This window comes from Molossus molossus, unplaced genomic scaffold (assembly GCF_014108415.1).
Source record: "Molossus molossus isolate mMolMol1 unplaced genomic scaffold, mMolMol1.p scaffold_m16_p_2, whole genome shotgun sequence".
Taxonomy (NCBI): domain Eukaryota; kingdom Metazoa; phylum Chordata; class Mammalia; order Chiroptera; family Molossidae; genus Molossus; species Molossus molossus.
The window spans coordinates 9,583,514-9,606,072 of NW_023425355.1; the positions used below are offsets into that span (position 1 = coordinate 9,583,514).

Sequence of the window (22,559 nt, forward strand, 5' to 3'; positions counted from 1 at the left end):
GAACATTATTCACTGGTGATGTGAGGTTGAGTGACGGCCCTCCTGGTATCTCCAAGTAATTAAAATTAAAAGAGTACTACTCAGATCAGAGGAACAAGATTCACTACCGGCTGAAAAAAAAATGCACTTTTGATCTCAGCAGAGACATTTAGACTCAGCTAAATGAAAGAATTTTCTAGAACAGTGGTGCTACTCACAATAACTGCACTTCCTGTCCACACATATGTATTTTCTTCCTTCATGAAGTTTGCCGATGGGGAATTCATAGAAAGTGTCAGAGGTAAGAGAAGTTGGGAGCCTGATTGAATGTGGTATCCAGGTAGAACACCCCCTTTAAAATAAAATAAAAAATTCTGATAAAACATTTGGTGGGTCAAAAATGATGAATTCACTAGAAGAATTAACCAGGCAATAACTGTCGAAAGTATTTTAGTACTATGCTGTAGTCAGCTCTTTACATTGATGCAGTTGCTAGACAAGTTTACTGGAAAGATTGAAAGCAATTTGACTTTGATGATTTTCAAAAGTGATAAAGATGTTTGAAATTTGCTATGTATACTGATCAGAATCAGAAGGAAATCGTTCTGCTCTCTTTTATCCAATATGTGTGATTACTCATGTATCATGATGATATAATTGCCTCTCACACACATGTACACACCTTGTTAAGCCCCACATAATTTCAGTCACTTGAAGCACTAAGTCTACTTTTTCTTGGCTTATTAAAGTGTTTACCTAACCAGAACTCTAAAATAGAGCTGGCTTTTGAGCAAGTGGTTGCCTATGACATGATTGGATGGTTGCTCGGCAGGGCTCCATATCCAAAAATATAGTGTCTACTTGACACTAGTATGTCTCAAAGGCTACCATCAGAAATGGGGTTATTTGATGATCAAGCATTTTTGATAATTAACTTTTTTTATTAAAATACAGACACACATTTTGATGGGGGGATATTCTAATATCTTCATAGACAATATTTTGCTCAGAGGAAGTCTCAGTAAAATAATACAAAAAGCTATACCTGATCTTCATTTGAACCAAGCAAGTTTTCCCTGAATAAGCAACCAAAGACATAATATTGCTGAAAAATACTCTGTAATTATATGCAAAGCAAAATTTAATGAAAACTTCATGTTTGAATAATCAGATAAATATTCATAAATAAAAATAATACCTTTCCATGAGAACTTCAAATGAAATACTGTCTTGTAGATTGCTAGAAATCAGGCTAAATTCAGGCCCTCAGTTTTATTTTTCTCTTATTTTTAATCTGTTCCTAAGGAAGTTAGTAAAATTAAAAAAGAATAAGATAGTGAAGCAAGAAAAAAATTGCTCAAAAAGTCTGGTTGGTTTTTCAAATGAATATCTCATTCAAAATTGGAATCTGTTCCAGTATCTGCTATAATATGGATTCTTTTCTGAAAAAGGAAAATCTCAAACATAGTGGTGTGCTCTAAGAAAATTCCACCTTCATCTTTTGTCTTTATCATGCTGAGATAAAGGAGTATTTATATTCATTATAGCACAGTTGAATATGTTTTTTTCGTGTTTGAAAGCCTTTCCAAATATCCCAAGCAAATTTTTATACTAGAAAATGTTATATAAACACAGAGAAAGCATCATCAGATCCCCCAGGAGGAAGACAAAGGAATCTTAAATGACATGCTGTATTCAGGAACATTTCAAGGTTACATGCCAGAGTATGCTAATGAAAATGCATTAAAATGTAGCCAATGAGAAAATGACCAATGGGAAAAGTACGGATTTCAGGAGAGTACTCTTGACTTTAAGTTCACTTAAGCAAAAAAATATTCTTAATATTTTAGTTGCTTCCCTTCTTTTGTGCTTATAAAGTATACAGTATATTACTTATAAACACATGTTTCATATTGTATGGCAATTATCATTTTGCCTCACTAGACTATAAGGCCCAAGAAGACAGAGATCATATGCCTTTCTCCACTGTTTATATCTCCACTACCAAGAATGGTGCCTAGCAAGTAGTAAATGCTGAATATATGTTTGCTGAATAAATACTGGATGAAACCATCACAATCCAAACATGGCTCTAGGTGCTCTAGGGCTTCTTAAGGTATATAAGACCTAGAACCTGACTTTAAGGAGTTTCTGGCCTTGTTGTTGTTGGGAAGAGTGGGCAGGGGAATAGGGGGCATCAATACACAAACACAAATTACTAACAAAAAGAAGAGGAAGGTAGGTGCTTTAAAAAAGTATAAATGGGGATTTAGGAAAAAGGGGCTAGCATAATAGTATTGAGTTAATCAAAAAAAAAAAAAAAAAAAACACACACAAAAACAGGAAAACTGAGAAAGGCCTTTACAAGTAATTGGTAGGACTGATAGGCTATATATATATATATATATATATATAGGCTATATATATATATATATATATATATATATATTCAGGCTGAGGCAGCAGAATGAGCAAATTCTGTTTGTGAAAAACAAAAAAAATTCATTTGAACACTAAGCAGCTCAGTTTGGCTGGAGTGCCAGGTATGTTAGCAGAGTAGTAGGAGACCAAGCTCTAAAGGTAGACGACACTGTATTTAAGGAAGCCATTGAGTGCCAGATTATGTACTTTGTGGTTTGTTGGGCAATAAGGAGTCATTAATGCTTTTAAAAGCATTATGTAGAATGGAATAGGAAAAGATAAGGGATGGGGAGACAAATTAAGTAATAAAGGCCTGAACTAGAGTATAAACAATGACATTTTTTAATCCTCACCCAAGGATATGGTTATTGATTTTGAACAGACAGGAAGTGGGTGGGGGGGGCGGAAAGAGAGAGAGAGAAAGAAACATCAATGTGAGAGAGAAACATTGATCAGTTGCCTCCCATACGTGCCTCTACTTGGAATTGAACACACAACTTAGGTATGTGCTCTGACTTTTTTGGTGTAGGGGAAGATGCTCCAACCAACTAAGCCACCTGGCCGAGGCTAAACAATGAAACTTTTAAAAAATGAGATGATCATGAGAAATCATGCAATTACAGAAAATAGTAACAGTAAGTATAATAACTAATGTTTATTGAGCACTTATGTACATTATGCTAAATGGATTACATAGGCAGCTCATTTAATTCTTACACTGACTGTAAGTTAGATCCTATGATAAGTTTCATTTTACCAGTGAGAAAATTAAGATCAGAGGGGTTTAGTGATATATCCAGGGTCACATAGCTACTAATTGAAAAAGCAAGAATTTAAACCCAGGTTATGGTGACTCCTAAACATACATTTTCCCCTGATAGTATGCTATCACTCCTATTGGAACTTGTTTGGAAGTGGAGAATAAGTGACAAAAAGTCAATGTCTCCAATACTTTGAGATAACCTTGGAAAATAGTGGTTAACTTAATAGCAATTAGGAAGTCTAGAACAGAATCTTGCTTGAAGTTTTGAGCATGGTAATTTTTGTTTGTGATATACTGATTTTTGTAGCCAAATAATTTTTATTTACTAAAATTATCTCATTTAACAAATACTGAGCATTTACTCTGTCTTAGACAGTCCTTTGTTCTGGTATACAACAAGTAAAAAGAAAAAACACACAAGAATCCCTGTCCTTATGAAATAAACACTCTGCAGGGGTACATATATACCAAAAAATAAATAAGTAAAAACATAGAGTATGCAAATTATGATTGATAATAGATAAAATAAGTACTACAGCGTGATGGGGAATGCTGTAGGAGAGTTGCAGTTTCTTAAATAAAAGATAAAGGAAAACCTAAAGAAAAGGTGCCATTTGGGTAAAGATCTGAAGGAAATAAAACAGAAAAATAACTTGGCTAAAGTATTTTAGGCACTGGGAGCTTCCAGTTCAAAGGCTTTGATGCAGGGGTGTGCCTGGTCCATTCACCTAACAGCAAGCATGACAAAGTGCAAGAATGACTGGAGCAGAGTGCAAGGGGGAGAAGCAATGGGGGCCAGATTATATAGGATGACACAGGCTATTATAAGGACTTTGATTTTTCCTCTTGGTGTGATAAAAAGTCATAGATTTTAATCAAAAAGTTAAAATGATTTGACAAGATATGGCTTTTAAAATAAATGTAAAAGATAACTTCCTTTTACTAGTTATAGTGAATTTGACATGATGATAAAACATCCAAGAGAAGAGGTCTTATATATAGTTAGAAAGAGAGCTATAGCCCAGATGAGATGATATAGATTTAAGATTCATTAGACATGACAGGAGAAGTGAATGAATGTTCAGCAGAAGTTGACTGGAGGTATATTTATAAACTTCTGTCTAATTAGTGACATTAATTGGCAATGCCTTTTATGTAAGCAGTTTAAAGGAAGTTCAAAATCCAAAGCTTTTCACATTTTGGTATGCCATCTAATTTCTCCTGTCACTTAATCATAATTCCTATGTGTAAATATTTCAAAGATGTATTTCAGTTTGGCAGCTGAAGGACCTGTAATTTTAACCACACTTTCAATATTGAAGTTCTTTACAGTTGTACTTCCTTGTATTTTATAACACCATTTCTCTACTTCCTTATCTAAGAACTCTCAAGTATTTAACCTCTTTAACCTGAATGCATAGTTCATGTCATTCATTAGGACTTTTAATTAAACTGAGCACCATATCTTTGAACAAAAATAGTCTTTTACTTAACAGGCAAATTAGTCAAAATAATAGAAATAACAATCCCTTCAGGGGCTGAATCAAGCACACTTTAGACCACATGGATTTGATAATCCAAAGCAGGATGTTTCATAATGCCTATTTCATTTTTGTTCTTCCCACATATCTTTAAAGTCACTTAAGTCCTCCTGGATTTCAGCAGCCTTAAGGCAACTACCCAGGTCCCTAAGCTAAAGTTTGTTTACCTCAGAATAAAGGTCATGGACCCAGCTGAATCAACTTTCTGAGGATTTTGATTCTCTTTCTGGTGCTATGGTTTGTTGTCTTGGATAATTGAGAGGTGACTACATGACCTATATAAATGGAAGTATTTAAAGAGAGGCTGCCCACTTCTTCTCAGACATCTGGGGAGGATTTGGACCAAATCAGTGGCCCCTAAATAATGGCTCAAGGACAAAAGCTGGGTTGGCTGTATCTGAATCACATGGGGAGCTTTTTAAAAAATGTGAATATCAGGCCCTATGTATTGAATCAGTATCTCTAGAGATGATACCAAGAAAGAGATGGAAAGTTGTATTTTTTAAATGTCCCCAGATGTGTCTGACAATCAGTGAAGTTTGCAAAGTGATGGTCTAAATCAGAATATCTCAAATGCTATTATGCAAAATAGGATCCTGTAGTTATTGTTAAACCACAGATTTTGATTCAGCAGGTATCAGGTAGGGCAGGAGATTCTGCTGTATTTCTAACAAGCTCTGAAGTAATGCTGGTTCAGGATCAAGTTTTGAGTAGCAAGGGGCTAGATTACCTCTCAGAATCCTTGTAAGTATATTTTCTTATGATTCTGAAGTGCCTTATAGAAACAATGGAATATCACCCTTACTCACATCAGAACTTCCTATTCAAAATGATAGAATTGTCTACACATGGGTTTTTGTTTTGTTTTGTTTTGTTTTGCAAAAAGTGCCAGACAATAATTTTTTTCTTCACTTGCAGCTCTGCCTTTGTTTTCCACTTTTTAGCTTTCAACACATAACTGACAAAGTCCCAGAAAAACTGGTTTATCCATATTGATCATCTCTGAAGATTTGCAGACCCACTGAGTACTAAAGAAAACCTTTCTCCTATGAGCCATAAAAAGAAAAACAACCTGCCAAACACTTGTAAAGTGACGGCTATCACCATATGGGAACTAGAAGAAGTGCTATATGGCATATTCATGATCAAAATGGGAGAGAATCAACTGTCATGAGATCTCAGAAGGCCTTATAACAGAGTAAACTAAAGGGTAAAATAACAGCTTGTCATCTGTGCTTGCACACTAGACTTCCATGTAGTTACCTATAGACAAATCCAAAGCAAACATGCAGATAGTTCTTTGAAAATCATGTGTAGAGGCCCAGACCTGTACAGTAAGAAGGAGGTTATTTTATAGTCAGTCTCTTTAAGCCATTGATGATCTATCTTTAAGAAAGAGAAGCAGTTGATTGTGAATTTAGGTTTTGAACTGCCATTTGGCAAAGACATTTTCTCTGGGTAGAAAAATGCCTGCAAATGACACGTGTGCTGGGCCAGATGGAGACAATACAGATTTTCGGTATTTTATCTATGCAGTGACATACGCTGTCATTCTTGTGCCAGGTCTCATAGGGAACATATTAGCTTTGTGGATATTTTACGGCTATATGAAAGAAACAAAACGGGCTGTTATATTCATGATAAACTTAGCCATTGCTGACTTACTACAAGTTCTCTCCCTGCCACTGAGGATCTTTTATTACTTGAATCATGACTGGCCATTTGGGCCTGGCCTCTGCATGTTCTGTTTCTACCTGAAGTATGTCAACATGTATGCAAGCATCTATTTTTTGGTCTGCATCAGTGTGCGACGGTTTTGCTTTCTCATGTACCCCTTTCGCTTCCATGACTGCAAACAGAAATATGACCTATACATCAGCATTGCTGGATGGCTGATCATCTGCCTTGCCTGTCTGCTCTTTCCTCTCCTGAGAACCAGTGATGACACCTCAGGCAACAGAACCAAATGCTTTGTAGATCTTCCTACCAGGAATGTCAATCTGCCCCAGTCTGTTGCCATGATAACCATTGGCGAGTTGATTGGGTTTGTCACTCCTCTTCTGATTGTCCTGTACTGTACCTGGAAGGCTGTTTTATCACTTCAAGATAAATATCCTGTGGCTCAAGACCTTGGAGAGAAAAAGAAAGCCTTGAAGATGATTCTAACCTGTGCAGGAGTGTTTTTAATTTGCTTTGCACCTTATCATTTCAGTTTTCCTTTAGATTTCCTGGTCAAGGCCAACAAAATTAAAAGCTGCCAAGCCAGAAGGGTGATTCTGATATTTCATTCTGTTGCCCTGTGTCTTGCTAGTCTTAATTCCTGCCTTGACCCAGTCATATATTACTTCACCACTAATGAGTTCAGAAGACGGCTTTCAAGACAAGATTTGCACGATACCATCCAACTCCATGTGAAATCCTTTGTGAGCAAACATACTACTTCTACTATGACAACTGAATTATGCTAAATAAAAAAACAATGTAGTCTGAAATGAAAATATATCAGAACACATTTGTAATACCCCAAGATACTGGGAAGTAATCACAGGAAGCGCTCCCAGGTTTTCAGTTATGTTCTGTCTTACCTATATGAGAAATTATAACAGAACCTATTTAGAGCATTATATTCTACCAACATTGATGTTGACATGTCCATGTAGTGATTTGTCACCAAATCTTTAAGACTTGAGGTACAAAATTTCAGTTATATCCAATACACATATGCTCTCAACTAGAGTCAGCAGTTTTATCTGTGAACCTCAGACAAAAAGAGAGAGCTTGTCATTATAAGCATTTGGTTTTGTTACAATGGACATTGAGTACTTAGAGGCAATGTAGTTATCTATTTATACTGGTAATAACAGTTTATATTCCAATATTGCATTTTGATTATATATTAAGTGGGATGGACCATATATTATTCTGTGAAAATAAAGTGTTATAAACATGGGATCCCTTTATCTCACATGTGTGATGACACTCTAGGGTTTGAAGACTCAAAAAGCTATTTCCTTCATTTCAGTGTCAATATGAAACATCATCTGTCACACCTGTTCATAGAATAAAAAATCTAAACTTGGGCCTTTGGTTTGTTAAAAGTAAGGACAAGAAACAAATTCACATACAATAACTTTCTATGACTGTGTAAGCTGTCATAGTGAATCTACCCAGGGCAGATAGCTTGTCAAAGTCCATACAATGTGACTGAAATTGTCTCTAGGAGACAACAGATAGGTGGCAATCCCAGAATGATTTTCTTAAACTATTTCCAAAGAGTACCTCTGGAGATGCATGAACCTGCCTAGTAAAGGGAGATTCCACCATGCTTCCAGAGTGATGTTGAGGTATCTCTGACAGGATACTATATTTTCTGAGCCTATGGAAGAAGTAGAGCACTAATTAATCACTAAGCTTAAGCCAGAGCAAAAGGATGAAGTAATTTGGGTACACCTCTTAAAACGTCACCACACTGTATTTCTTATTCTAAGTTACTTGGCAACTGTCAAGCCACATTTACAAGCCAGGGTAGGGTGTGTAAGCAGCCAGGCATGTGGACCCTAGTCTTCAGTAATTTATGTGGTCCAGCTTTGCTTCAACTGTACCATTCTAAGGTCTGTTCCTCCTACGTCCTTGCAGCTGGAGAAGTCAATTCTTTCACCTTTAAAAAAAAGTGCATGAGATTAATTTTGGCACCATTGGACACCCCATACAATGCATTGCTTGCTGCCTGTTTGGTACTAGTATTCAGGAATTCGACCCAGGATATGAATAGTAATTAGACCTGAGGTCTAAATATTACAATAGTTTAAAACTTGTTCCAGAAAAAGGCTCTAACTTCAAAGAATGTTCTACTCAAAATATGCATGCTACATAATAAAAATACATGCTACTTCTCATCTGGAAGGAATGTGGAAAGGAGTTATTTTAGGCATACAGTTATGATACTAATATGTTTGGGGGGAACTTGTGGAATCAAAATGAATTCTAATATCCAAGTTGAATGGAAATTTTTCTAATGTTTTCTCTGGACAAACGTTGATTTTGTTTGTACTTTGTTATTAAAATAATATCCTATTAGAATACTGACTTTGTGCTGCTAGCAATAGTGTATCTATTTACCTCCTAATTATTAATTGTATGGTACATTTTTGATGTGTTAAATAAGTGTTAAATTGTTTTTTTTGCAAAAGGATAACTGTGACTATGTCTGGTCTGTCTGCCTTAAAGTGATTTGTGTTTGTATATAATGTAGTATTGTAAGGGGGCCACAAGTAAGAATTTGTGGTTACTTGTAATGGAAGAGTCTTTTCTATACTAAATGTGTTAACTATTTTCTACATAAGCATGAATTATACTTGTTATGCCATTTTGTGAGAGACCAGTGATATAATTTTACTAATATATTAATCTCACTTTGATTATATCTTTTTTAAAGGGGAGGGAAGATATTTCCAGGAGACTATTAACTTTTTAGAGAAATGGTTGAGGTTAAAGTCCACTTATTAGGCAGCCCAGAAGCCCTGACAGATCATTTATATCATTAAAGAAGAGGACAAGTTCCAATATTCTTGAGCTGCTTAACTAGGACTACCCCTACTCTTCAGGCCTTTCCATCTAAGTTTGTATTCAGTGCTGTGATTTACTTTATCTACCCCTCCTCCGCATCAATATTTTGTCTTCTGTCTTATTCTTTTGTTCTTCAAATCAGTAATCTGATCAATTTATTCACACTAAGGAGCTAATGACTAATGTTAGTTTAATGTCACTTTGCCCAGGGATATTTGAAGGTTAGGCTTTAGGAAATTTTAACTCAAAGTCTTTTAATCCCTAACTTTTTTTATTGGAGGAAATTTAAGACACTGAAGCAACCCAGCTGGTGTGGCTCAGTGGTTGAGTGTCGACCCATACACCTAGAGGTCAACGGTTTGATTCCCGGTCAGGCACTTGCCCAAGTTGTGGGTCAAATCCCCCGTGAGGGGGCATGCAGGAAGTGGCCAATCGATGTTTCTATCTCTTGCTCCCTCTCCCTTCCTTTCTCTTTCAAATCAATAAAGGAAAAAAAAAAAAGGACACTGAAGCAGACTAGGAGAAAATATTTTAAAGAAGTTGGTTTTATAACAGTGTATTTCAGATTATATATAAGTGATCACCTATCTGGCTTACCTTAATGGGAATGCTACATTCTAAGATATATATCTACGAGTAAGGCTATCAGTTTCTCAGATATCTGCTTGCTTGCTTGCTTGCTTTTTTACTTTCTCCCTTCCAAATCTGGACCTGATTTTTAGGAGGGAAAAATCTAAACTAGGAGATAAGTAATGCTGCAGCTGCTATCAAGATAGCAGCTTTCTCTCTGAGCTTCTCCTTTCCTTAGAGAATCTTTTCTTCAAACCTCCAATTTATCACTCTCTGGGTTCAATAAAATTGGTGCAAAAAGTAAATAACCATAACTAAAGTAATATATAATTGAATATAAGTAAGCTCACACTTTCTATATGAAGTTATTTGAGTTGATTCCAAGATATGTACATAATTATTCCAACAAGACAGAATTTGAATATGGAGGGATTTCCATGTTATTATTATTATCATTATTGTTATTATTTTATTAAAATGTTTTATATGTTTTCATTTTCACTCAGTTAAGCAGCTAATTCTATTAACCTGTAATTTCATGAAAAGAGCCATCTGCCATAGGCACAACAAATCAAGTTAACTTGGTCTGAATGGGTGCATAAGTGAAATTCTTGTGCAACTTCATTTTTATTTTATCTTTTTGTTTCTACTCCCAAGACACTGTGAAAATGTTGCACTTGGAATTTATTTATGTCTATAATTTATAACATATATTTTAATAATAAAGATGGTCTCTGTAATTACATAGAACTTTCTGCCTCCAGAAGTTAATGTATATTTAATCACTTTATAAGCAAACTGATATACATAAGTATCTTTGTCAATGTTCTCACACACATGGATAAGAGTACCATTAGACTCTACTCTACTTTTCTCTCCCTGAGGAGGTGCATGCTTTCCTCCAATGGAAAGGTAAGTCGTTCCCACGATACTACCCCAGCCCTTATCCACTCCTCCCGTAGATCAATTCTTTACCATCCATACTCTACTAAGGTTATTCCCCACCATTGCATTTTGACCAAGTTTATTTGAATGACTTAAAGTCCTGTATTTTCTAGAGTATAAAAGCAGATGAGGTGACAGAGGAAATATTGTTTCTTTAGCCTTATAGGTTGGTAAGAACTGACCATCTGATTTTTCTTGTGCATTGGCAGGGGGGAAAAATCTATCCTTCATTTCTCCCTCTGTTCTTCCCAAAACAGATCTACTTTTTTTTTTTTTAAGTGAATTCAGGACAATTGTCTCTGACCCTCCTCTCATCTTAGTTATCTTTTTAGCACTTTAGCGCACCCTCTCCATCCCATCTATATCCCCAGTGCTTTCAGGAGGCCCAGGTATCTTCTGTAACAACCAATATATAAGAAATTATGCATTTTGGCTGTTGCAGATTTTCTTATGAAGTGGTAAATGCTTTCCTAAGGAGAGATTTCTGATGTTTTGGTAGAGCTGAAAAAAAAATAGGATATAAATATGGAATCTGCTCCATGCTTCAAATGTTCTCAAATCATGTATATTGTGCCTTCCTGAAGCCAGCACAAAAGTTACTTGACTGTATTCACCACCATATTGGGGGGTGGGGGTAGGATGGAGTGAGAGATATACTGTCAAGTAAAAATGGCTATTTTAAGTCATTTATTGCTCAGTTATTAAAGAATATAATGTGAGTTTGGGAGCAGGCAGTGAGTTATAACTTTCTTGAACTTCACAGACCATTTCCTCAGCAGAATTTACTCAGCTTTAATCATCTATTTGATTTTGCTAAGATCATATTTCTTCTATTGACTAAGTTTTCTTCAACTAACCTCTTACTGCACATCTGCTTATTCATCTATAGGCACATACCTCATTTAAAGCCTTAGATTTTCATTCTTGGATCTCTTCCATGAATAATAGAATAACTGCTCTTTGTAGGGTAGTTTTGTCATTAGGCCTGTCTCCCTGGCGCCTGTGTCTTCATTTTTGCAGGAGCTTCAGAAGCAGAGCTGAGAGGTAGAACTAGGATCTTTGGTCTACAAGTTTGGTCAATAATGGCAAAAATTATTTTCAGCTTTTTCTAAACAATGTTGATTTGGTATATTTCATACCTTTGAAATGCTGATCTAATCAGAATAAAAAAACATAAACAACTTGAAACAATAATGGTCCAAGTTTAAACTCAGGGAATAAAAGTGTGAAGTAATTTTTTAAAGGACTTCTAAATTTTATTTTTCAGTTAAAGTTTACATTCAATATTATTTTGTATTAGTTTCAGGAGGACAGCATAGTGGACAGAAAATAATATACCTTATAAAGTATCGCACCAATATTTCCAAATACCCACCTGGCACCATACATAGTTATAATATTATTGACAAGATTCCATATGATATACTTTACATCCCTGTGATTATTTTGTAACTACCAAATTGTACTTCTTAATCCCTTAACCTTTTACACCCAGTCCCCAAACCCCCACCTCTCTGGTAACCATCAATCTATTCTCTGTATCTATGAATCTGTTTCAAAGTTGTTTGCTCATTTATTTTGTTTTTTTTTAGATTCCTTACATAAATGAAATAATATGGTATCTGTTTTTCTCTGACTCATTTCACTGAACATAATACCCTCTAAGTCCATTCATGCTGTCGCAAATGGTAAAATTTCATTTTTTATTTTATTTTATTTTATTTTATTTTATTTTATTTTATTATCCTCACCCGAGGACATTTTTCCATTTTTTGTTCAGGTAGAGTAGGAGGGGGAGAGATAGGAACAGAGAGAGAGAGAAACATCTATGTGAAAGGAACACATCGAGCGGCTGCCACCCACACGACTGACCAGAGCCGGGGACAAACTGCAACCGAGGTACATGCCCTTAGCGGGAACCGAACCCGAATCTCTCAGGACCGCAGGCCGACGCTCTAACCGCTGAGCCAAACCGGCCAGGGCTAAAATTTCATTTTTTATGGCTGAGAAATATTATATGTATGCATCACAACCTATTTATTCACTCATCTGTTGATGGGCATTTGGGTGCTTCAATATCTTGGCTATTGTAAATAATGTTACAATGGACATAGGAGTGGATATATTTTTTTGAATTAGTGTTTGTGGTTTCTTCAGAAATATAGCCAAAAATGAGATTCCTGAGTCATTAGACACTTCTATTTTTAATTTTTTGAGAAACCTACATAGAGTTTTCCACAGTGGCTGCACCAGCCTGCATTCCCACCAACAGTGCATGAGAGTTCCCTTTTCTCCACATCCTCACCAACACTTGTTGTTTGTTGATTTATTGATGGTAGTCATTCTGACAGGTATGAGGTGATCACTTGTGTTTTTAATTTGCATCTCTTTGATGATTAGTGATGAACATCTTTTCATATGTCTATTGGCTATCTGTGTATCCTCTTTGAAGAGGTGTCTATTTAGGTTTTCTGCCCATTTTTTTTTAATCCTCACCCGAGGACATTTTTGCATTTATCTTCAGATAGAGCAGGAGGGAGAGAGGGAAAGAGAGAGAGAGAAACATCGACATGAGAGAGACACATCAACTGGCTGCCACCTGCACAACCCCAACCGGGTCCGGGGACAAAGTGCAACCAAGGTACATGCCCTTAGCGGGAACCAAATCTGGTCCTCTCTGGTCCCCGGGCCGACCCTCTAACGGCTGAACCAAACTAGCCAGGGCTTTCTGCCCATTTTAATTGGATTTTAAAAATAAAATGTGGATATTAAACTCTTATCAGTTATATCATCGGCAAATAGCTTCTTCCATTCAGTAGGTTGCCTTTTCATTTTGTCAATGGTTTTTTTTGCTGTGCAAAAACTTTTTAGTTTGATGTAGTTCCATTTCTTCATCTTTTTTTTTTTTTTCTTCATTTGTTTCCCATGCTCAAAGAGATATATCAGGGAAAAAAATAATGCTATGAAAAATGTCAGAGATTTTATTGTCTATGTTTCCTTGGAGTTTTATGGTTTTGAGTCTTACATAATCAGTTTAGTGTATATGGTGTAAGAAGGTGGTCTAGTTTCACTTTTTGCATGTATCTGTCCAGTTTTTCCAACTCTATTTTTTTAACACCCTGTTTTCACTCCATTTAATGTTTTGAGCCCTTTGTCAAATATTAACTGACCATGTAATGGTGGGTTTCTTTCTGTGATGTTCCAGTGAAATATATGTGTGTGTGTGTGTGTGTGTGTGTGTGTGTGTGTGTGTATGGTCTGTTTTATGTAAGTACCATGCTGTTTCAATACTATAGGCTTGTAGTATATTTTGATATCAGGTAGTGTGATATCTCTGTGTTCTTCTTTCACAAGATGGCTATTACTATTCAGGGTCTTCTGTGGTTCCATATAAGTTTTTGGATTATTTGTTTTAGTTTTGTGAAATACGCCATTGGTATTCTAATAGAATGGTATTGAACTTATAGATTACTTTGGGTGGTATGGACATTTTAATTATGTTAATTCTTTCCATGAGCATGGTATATGCTTTTATTTATTTGTATATTCTACAATTTCTTTGTTCAGTAACTTACAATTTTTCTGAATGCAGGCCTTTTACCTCCTTGGTTAAATTTATTTCAATATTTTTGTGGGTTTTTTTTTTTTTTTTTTTGATGCAACTGTAAATGGGATTATTTTCCTTTTTCTCTTTCTGGTATTTCATTATTGGTATATAACAATGCAACTGATTTCGGAATAATAAGTTTGTATCCTGTTACTTTACTGAGTCAATTTTAGTAATTTTTAATGGAGTCTTCAGTGTTCTCTATATACAGTATCATGTCATCTGCAAATAATGACAGTTTTACTTTTTCATTTCTAATTTGGAGGCTTTTTATTTCTTCTTGTCTGATTGTTGTGGCTAAGGCTTCCACTACTTGGTTTAATTAGAGTGGTGACAGTAGACATCCCTGTTTTGTTCCTAATTTTAAGGGAAACCCTTAGTTTTTCTTAGTTGAGTATGATGTTTGGCCTATATTATATTGAAATATATTTCCTCTATTCCCATTTTGCTAAGAGTTTTATCATAAATAGATGCTGGATTTTGTGAATGACTTTTTCTGCATCTATTGATATAATATGATTTTTATTCTTAGTTTTATTTATGTGGTATATCACTATTACTTTAATAGATTTTCAGATATAGTACCAACCTTGAATCCCAGGAATAAATCCCACTCAATCATGGCATGTGATTTTTTAAATATATTAAATAATTCTGTTTGATAATATTTTGTTGGGAATTTTTGCATCTACATTTATCAGGGATATTGGGCTATTGTTTTCTTTCTTGGTAGTTTCTTTATCTGGTTTTAGAATTAGGATATGTTTGGTCTTAAAAATGATCTTGGGAGTCTTTCCTCCTCTCAAATTTAAAAAAAATAATTTGAGAAAGAAAGATGTTAGGTCTTCTTTGAATGTTTGGTAAAATTCTCCTGTGAGGCCATCTTGTCCAGGGCTTTTGTTTGTTGACAGTTTCTTTTGTTTGTTTTTGTTTTTATTACTGCTTTGATTTCATTAGTTGTAATCTGTCCATTCAGATTTTCTGTTTCTCTTTGATACAGATTTGAAATATAGTATATTTCTGGGAATTAATCAATTTTTTCCAGAATGTCCAATTTGTTGGTATAGAGTTGTTCATAATACTTATTATAATTCTTTGTATTTCATTGGTGTCAAGTGTTACTTTGTCTTCTTTCATTTCTAATTTTATTTATTTGGGTCCACTCTATTTCTTTTCTTAATATGTCTGGTGAAAGGTTTATTAATCATTTTTATATTTACAAAAAAACAGTCCTTTTTTAATTAATCTTTTGTATTTTTTCATAGATTGTATTGTTTATTTCCATTCTGATCTTTATTGTTTCCTTCTTTCTACTCACTTTGGTATTTGTTTGTTGTTGTTTTCTAGTTCCTACAGATGTAAGTTTAGATTGTTCATTTGTTATTTTTCTTGTTTCCTGAGGTAGGACTGAAATGCTATGAATTTCAGTCTTAAGTCTGATTTTACCGTGTCTAATAGTTTTGGGGTTGTTGTGTTTTCATTTTCATTATTTCAAGGTAACTTTTGATTTCTTTTTTATATTAATTGTTGACCCATTCATTGCTTAGTAATGTGTTATTTGGCCTTCATGTCTTTGTGTGTGTGTGTGTTTTTATTGTAATTTATTTCTATTCCATTATTGTTGGAAAAGATGCTTGATATGATTTCAGTCTACTTAAATTTACTGAAACTTGTTTTGTGTCTAACATGTGGTCTATTTTAGAAAATGTCCCATGTGGCCCTGTCCAGTTTAGCTCAGTGGTTAGAACATCAGCCTGCAGACTGAAGATCAAGTGTTTGATTCCCAGTCAAAGGCATGTGCATGGGTTTCAGGTTAGATCCCTGGTCCCAATTGGGGTCATTCAGGAGGCAAACAATCGATGTGTCTCTCTCACATCAGTGTTTCTCTCTTTCCCTCCCTCTCTTCCACTCTATCTAAAAATTAATGGAAAAAGATCCTTGAGTGAAAATTTATGAGAGAGGGAGATAGAGCGAGAGAGAGAGAGAAGGTTCCATGTGAACTTGAAAATAATGTATATTCTCCTGCTTTGTGGTAAAATGCTATGAAAACATCAATTAAATTCATCTTGTCTGGTGTGTCATTTAAGGCCACTGTTTCTTTGTTGATTTTTGCCTGGAAGATCCATACATTAATGTCAATGGGTGTTAAAATCCTCTACTATGACAATATTACTGTCAATCTCTCCCTTTATGTTCATCAAGACTTGATTTATATATTTCAGTGCTGCTATGTTCAATGCATACATGTTTACAAGGCTTGTTGCAATGATCCCTTTACCATTGTGTAATATATCTTTTTTAGTCTCTCTCTCTCTCTCTCTCTCTCTTTTTTGTTAATCCTCACCTGAGGAATTTTTTCCATTGATTTTTTTTTTTTTTGCAAGAGCAATAGGGAAGAAAGGGAAGAGACAGAGAGACAAACATTGATGTGAGAGAGACACATCGATTGCCTCCTGCCTGTGCCCCAACCAGGGCCATGGATCAAACCTACAATCTAGGTGCATGACCTTGACTGGGAATGAAACCTGTGACCCTTTGGTCTGCAGGCTGATGTGCTAGCCACTAAGCTACACCAGCCAGGGTTTTCTTTGTCTCTTATTATATCTCTTGTTTTGAAGTCTATTTTGACTGACATGATTATAGCTATACCAACATTTTTATTACCAATTCCATGAAATACCTTTTCCATCCCTCTACTTTCAGTCTCTGTGTATCTTTCATTCTGAGGTGGGTTTCTTGTAGACAGTATATGCATGGGTCCTGTTTTTTTTTCATTCAGCTCCCCTATGTCTTTTGATTGGAGCATTTAAGCCATTTACATTTAAAGTGATTATATATCAATAAATATTCATTGCCATTTTATTCTTTATAATTATGTTCCTCTATTTTTTTTATTGTTCTCTTAAAGAAATCCTTTTGACATTTTTTGTAATAGTGGTTTGGTAGTAAACTTTTTTAGTTCATTCTTGCCTGGGAAACTCTTTATTTCTTCTTCAGTTTTAAATGATAGCCTGGCTTAGTAGAATAGTCTTGGTTGTAAAGTCCTTGCTTTCATGACTTTAAGTATTTCATGCCAGTCCCTTCTGGCCCCAAATGTTTCTGTTGAAAATCAGATGATGGTCTTCTGGAAGCTCTTTTTTAGGTAACTAGTGGTGTTTCTCTTGTTGCTTTTGAGATTCTCTCTTTGTCTTTAACCATTGCTCGCTATTTATTTATTTATTTATTTATTTATTTATTTATGTCTTGGTGTGGGCATTTTTGGGTTTATTTATTTATTTTGAGACTCCCTGTGCTTCCTGGCCTTGTGTGTCCTTTTTCTTAACCCATTTAGGGAAATTTTTAGTCTTTATTTCTTCAAATCAGTTCTTTTCTTTTTCTGGTACTTTTATGATGCAGATGTTGTTATGTTGGATGCTGTCCCAGAGGTCCCTTAATTTATCCTCATTCTTTTAAAATTAGTTTTTCTTTTTGCTGCTTTGTTTGAGTGTCTTTGCTACCTTTTCTGCCAAATTGCTGATTTGATCCCCTGCTTCATCTAATCTGCTCTTGATTCTTTCTAGTGTATTCTTCATTTCAAATATTATATTCTTTTTTTTACTAGTTCTTTTTTATGGTTTCTCTATCCTTTTTTATGCCTACTGTCTCTTTGTGTAAGTTCTCTCTTATTTTATCCAATTTTCCCCTAAATTCTTTCAGCATCTTTATAAACATTGTTTTGAACTCTATATCTAGTTTATTGCTTGCTGACATTTTATTTAGTTCTTTTAGGGGGAGGTTCTCCTGTACTTTTATTTGTGTCCCCACTTTCACTGCCTCTCTGTATTTGTTTTTGTTAGGTAGTTCTGTCACGTCTCCCAGTCTTGGTATGATGGCCTCATGTAGTAGGTGTCTTGTGGGTCTCAGCCACATAGTCTCACTGATCACATGAGCTAGGTGCTCCAGGAATGTTTCTTGTGTAAGTTATGTGAGCTATTTTGTTTTAGTTGAGTCTTGATTGCTGTTGGGTCATCCATGGCTGGGGCTGATCCTCAGGCTGTTTGACTATGAAGATTGACTCCAATCATAGCATATAAGTTTCTGTGTGGGGACTGACCCAACAAAGAAAATTTGCCCCAGGAATGTCTGATGCCTGCTGAGATCTCCCTTTGGGTGTGCTGCTTCTGGAAGTATTTGGGTAGTGCTCTGATTTTTTCTAAAGCCCATCACCAGATGTGTTATTTCTAGGGAATCTTGGGAGAGACTCTGGTGAAGTTACATGTCAGGCACTGTCTGTGACTGGCCCTGAACTACATCTTTTAAGCTTCAATGTGATCCACTATTTTTTGAATGCCTCTGATGAGCCTGGGTATATGTGAGAGGGGCCACAGTGCACATCAATGCCAGCATCTACCAGCACTGAACACAGGAACACATCAACAAAAGGCCCAAGTCACAAAAAGCCCTGTCTTTGCCTGCCTCTATCTTCCAGCTTCTTTTTAGGCTCAGTCACTGAAAGAGCCTCTGGACATACTCAAGTTTAGTGAAATAGCTTCTCAGTGAGTCACCAGGTGAATGCAAGTGCTGTTCACTAGGTTAACACAGATTCAAACTCGGCATAAATGTGTTTGAGGTCACTCAGCAAAAGTCCCAGGGCGCACCAAAGCCAGTTGCCACCTGCCAAGTACCATGAATCTTTGTGGTGAGGCAGTATCTCAGGGAGTTGTTATGGAGAGGCTACCAGACTTTATCAGACTCAAACATCAATATTTGGCCATGCAAAAGATGGGTTCTGTACAGGAATGGTGGCACTGGTCATGTGTGCAAGGGAAAAATAACCCTATCCATAGAGTCACACAATCCAGTCTCTCCCCGTCTGACCAGACTTCATTGAGAGCCTTCCAAGAAAGTCTGCATCACAGTCCCAGGCTGGCATCAGCAAGTCAACTCCTCTGCAAACTGTGTGATCTGCTGGGCAAGACCCCCTGAGAGTCAGGATGGTGGTGCTATGGGATGTCCCATCAGGGATGGCATTCTTCAAGCTCGCCAAGGTGGGGTCAGGGGAATGGCCTCCACACAAGAGCCTAACAACTCCATCTCTAAGACCCCCTGAGTTTGTTTAGACCTCCTCAAGAACCTCTAATAACTACACCATGGATTCAGGCAGCTGACATGTCTGCAAAGTTTGATCTCCACAGGGTGGTGTGACAGGGATACGAGAGGTTGGGACTAGTAGATTCTTTAATGCTGATGCTATGTGGAGAGAAGTACTTAACCCAGGAAAGAGAGACTCAGCACAAGGACTCTAGCACCTGTCCTTTCAGCTCTCTTCCTGGAGCCATACAAACCAGTCTCTCCTCACACAACTCTAGTCTGCTCCAAGCCACCCTCCCTTTGCAGGTACTCAAGGTGAATGTCAGTGAACACGGTTTTATATGCTAGGCCTTTAAGAGGGCACTTGGGTTTCTAGAAAATTCCCACCTCTCCATGGCAGGCACAATTCCTGCTGATTTTCACAGCCACATGTCATGTGGGTTCCTCTTCCTGGCTTTCATGCTCCAGGCTGGTGACCTTGGCATATGGTTGAGACCTCACATTCTTCAGGATCTTTGCAGCTGTGAAATCTTTCCAGATTCTCAACTGCTACAAGTGGGTACTGGGCCAGCCCTTTTTATGTCTCCACCTTTCTTACCAGTCTTGATGTTGCTTCTGTAAATCCTTGGTTATAAAACTGTTCAGAGGGGAGAGGGATTGGGGGGCTTGATGAAAAAGGTAAAAGGATTAAGCAAAAGTTGGGTGTAGGTAGAAGAAGATAAAGGGGATAAATGAGCCTTGACTTTGGGGGGTGAAAATACAATACAACATACAGATGATGTATTATAGAATTGTACACTTGAAACCTATAGAATTTTATTAAACAATGTCAGCCCAATAAATGTAATAATTTCTTTAAAACTTCTATTTAGCTAGTCTTAAGTTGGTTATTCAGGGTGATTGTTCTATAATTTAGCTGTAATTGAAGGTTTTTTCTGTGGAAAGGTGAGTGTAACTTCCACCTACTCCACCACCGTCTTAGATCTAAAGTCATTTGTCTTACTATAAACCTTCCACACCATGCTTGTTTAAATTAAAACATATAATACTGGGTTTAAAATGGTGTGAAATTCCCTCTGTCACTAAATAAATTTAACTTATCCACTCAGAATAAGATTTCAATATATATATAAAAGTTCATGTATATTCAAAAGAAGAGCAATTAGTATAATATACCCTCATATAACCATTATTTAGCTTCAACCAACATCAGCACATGGCCAATTTTTTTCCTCTATGCCTGCACCCAATCTTTTTACCCCAGATTATATTAAAGTACATTGCATATATTATATAATTCCATCTTTATTTAAAAAATAATAGAAACATTTAAATAAACTATTTAATAAATTATAAAAATGGGTCAAGGAATAAGAACTGATGGTATGTTTTTTTTCAGTAATGACATCAAACTCTAAATTTCAAGTATAAATATTTTCTTTTGATCAGTATGAACAAGTTACAACTTAGATGCAAACATCTGTTTTTCTTAGATGAGCTTTCCTAGTACTGCAGAAGTGTGATGAAGACTAATGCTGAATTCAGTTCAGGGATTTCTTGGTCCAAATATATTATGGTTCCCATGGGAAAGAGTTCAATATGTACAGTTCCACTAAATGTAAAAATTCCACTGCAGACAGCTTAAATGTCTACATTTTGGTCAAATTTATTCACTTAAGAATACTCCTAGAGCAGTATTAGAATGCATGTATGTAAACATACACCCTGAAATTTTTCTGAGACCTATGTCATAATTTTGTGAACTCTGAATACTGCTCTTAGTGAGTTGGCTTGAGTTCCCTAAAATTTCCCTTGGACATTTCACATTTTTTTCTTTGAATCTGTCCTGACAAGCTATATTAGTTAGGCCATGGGTTCAGCATTGATTAATAGCACTGTGGCTTAAACTAAAAAAAAAAAAAAAGTAGTTATTTTTCATGTAAGAATCTTAGCCAGTTGGAGGATTTTTTGCAAGATATTTAAATATCTAGAGTCTTGTCTTGTTACTTCAACATTTATTGTGTGTTTCCTTAATTGAACTGCTTGATCTTATCACATCAACATTATTGCTAGTAGGACTGGGAAAATGGGGACAGGGAGACATGACTTCTCCTTTTAAGGGGATTACTGGAAACTGTGAAATCCTGTCTGCTTGCAATCAGCTGGCTAAAATTTATTTACATGCCCCTGCCAAATTACAAGGTAGATGGAAAATGTAGTCATTATTCCAAGTTGCCACATGCTAAGCTAAAATATATTTTTTATTATGAAAAACATGGGAAACCAATGTGAGGAAAATGTATATTCTCTATCATCGTATGGATATCAAAGGTAGTAGTGATGTCATGTTGCCCTAAGGACTTCATATGAATAGTAAACCCCAGAAATCTGTTGTATGCTCATTCTGTTTTATAAAACCACGACTTCCCTCTATTAGAGTAATATTTATTCCTCCTTTGGAGTTATCTAAACCATCCAATGGCATCTATACCTACAGCAAAAGGAGCAGCAAAAAGTTATAGTGGTGGTGCTTTGAGAGTGCATGGACAAGGCTTAACACCTGCAACACAGAGAATCAAGAAGGTAGATATGGGAAATGATTTCATTAGTTGGTGTCCTACATAAATTTTCAATTTTTTTGTTCTCAGAGAGTAAGCAACTTTTCCCTTTTCTGACTTTTCACCAGAGTCAACTCAGGTGAAAAGCATAGGCTTGACCTCAAACTTAATTGATCTAAGGGATTAAAATTTCTTTAAAAAATGTTTTGTGGTATCTATTCTCTCTGCCTAGAATGTTCTTCCAACAGCTATCTTGTTCCTTCAGTTAAAGGCCTTCAGTTCTGAAAGTTGAACACCATAGCTAGAGAGCTCCCCACCTTTCCAGACGTAAGTTCATTTGTAATAAGTGGCCTTGATTTTTTTCCCCTCATAGTTTTTTATAACTTGTATTTTATTTATTTCTTTATAATTTTACACACTATTTGAATATAATATTTGTTCAATTTTTAAATTTTTTTTTTTTCTAGAGAGAGACAAAGGGAGAGAGAGATAGAAATGTTGATGTGAAAGAGAAACATTGATCAGCTGCCTCCTGCACA

At 35.9% G+C, this 22,559-nt stretch overlaps 1 protein-coding gene across 2 annotated transcripts in view; it reads left to right on the plus strand.

Moving 5' to 3' along the window:
- The window catches only part of GPR174 (G protein-coupled receptor 174), a 34,100-nt gene extending 25,360 nt beyond the window's left edge, over window positions 1–8,740 (plus strand). For both annotated transcript variants that reach the window (XM_036271475.1, XM_036271476.1), the window contains exons 3-4: window positions 2,930–3,035; window positions 5,623–8,740. In XM_036271475.1, coding sequence (XP_036127368.1) covers window positions 6,171–7,172 — 1,002 coding nt within the window. In that variant the 5' untranslated portion in view covers window positions 2,930–3,035; window positions 5,623–6,170 and the 3' untranslated portion in view covers window positions 7,173–8,740. The remainder of the gene's footprint in view (window positions 1–2,929; window positions 3,036–5,622) is intronic.
- Window positions 8,741–22,559: the final 13,819 nt, after the last annotated feature.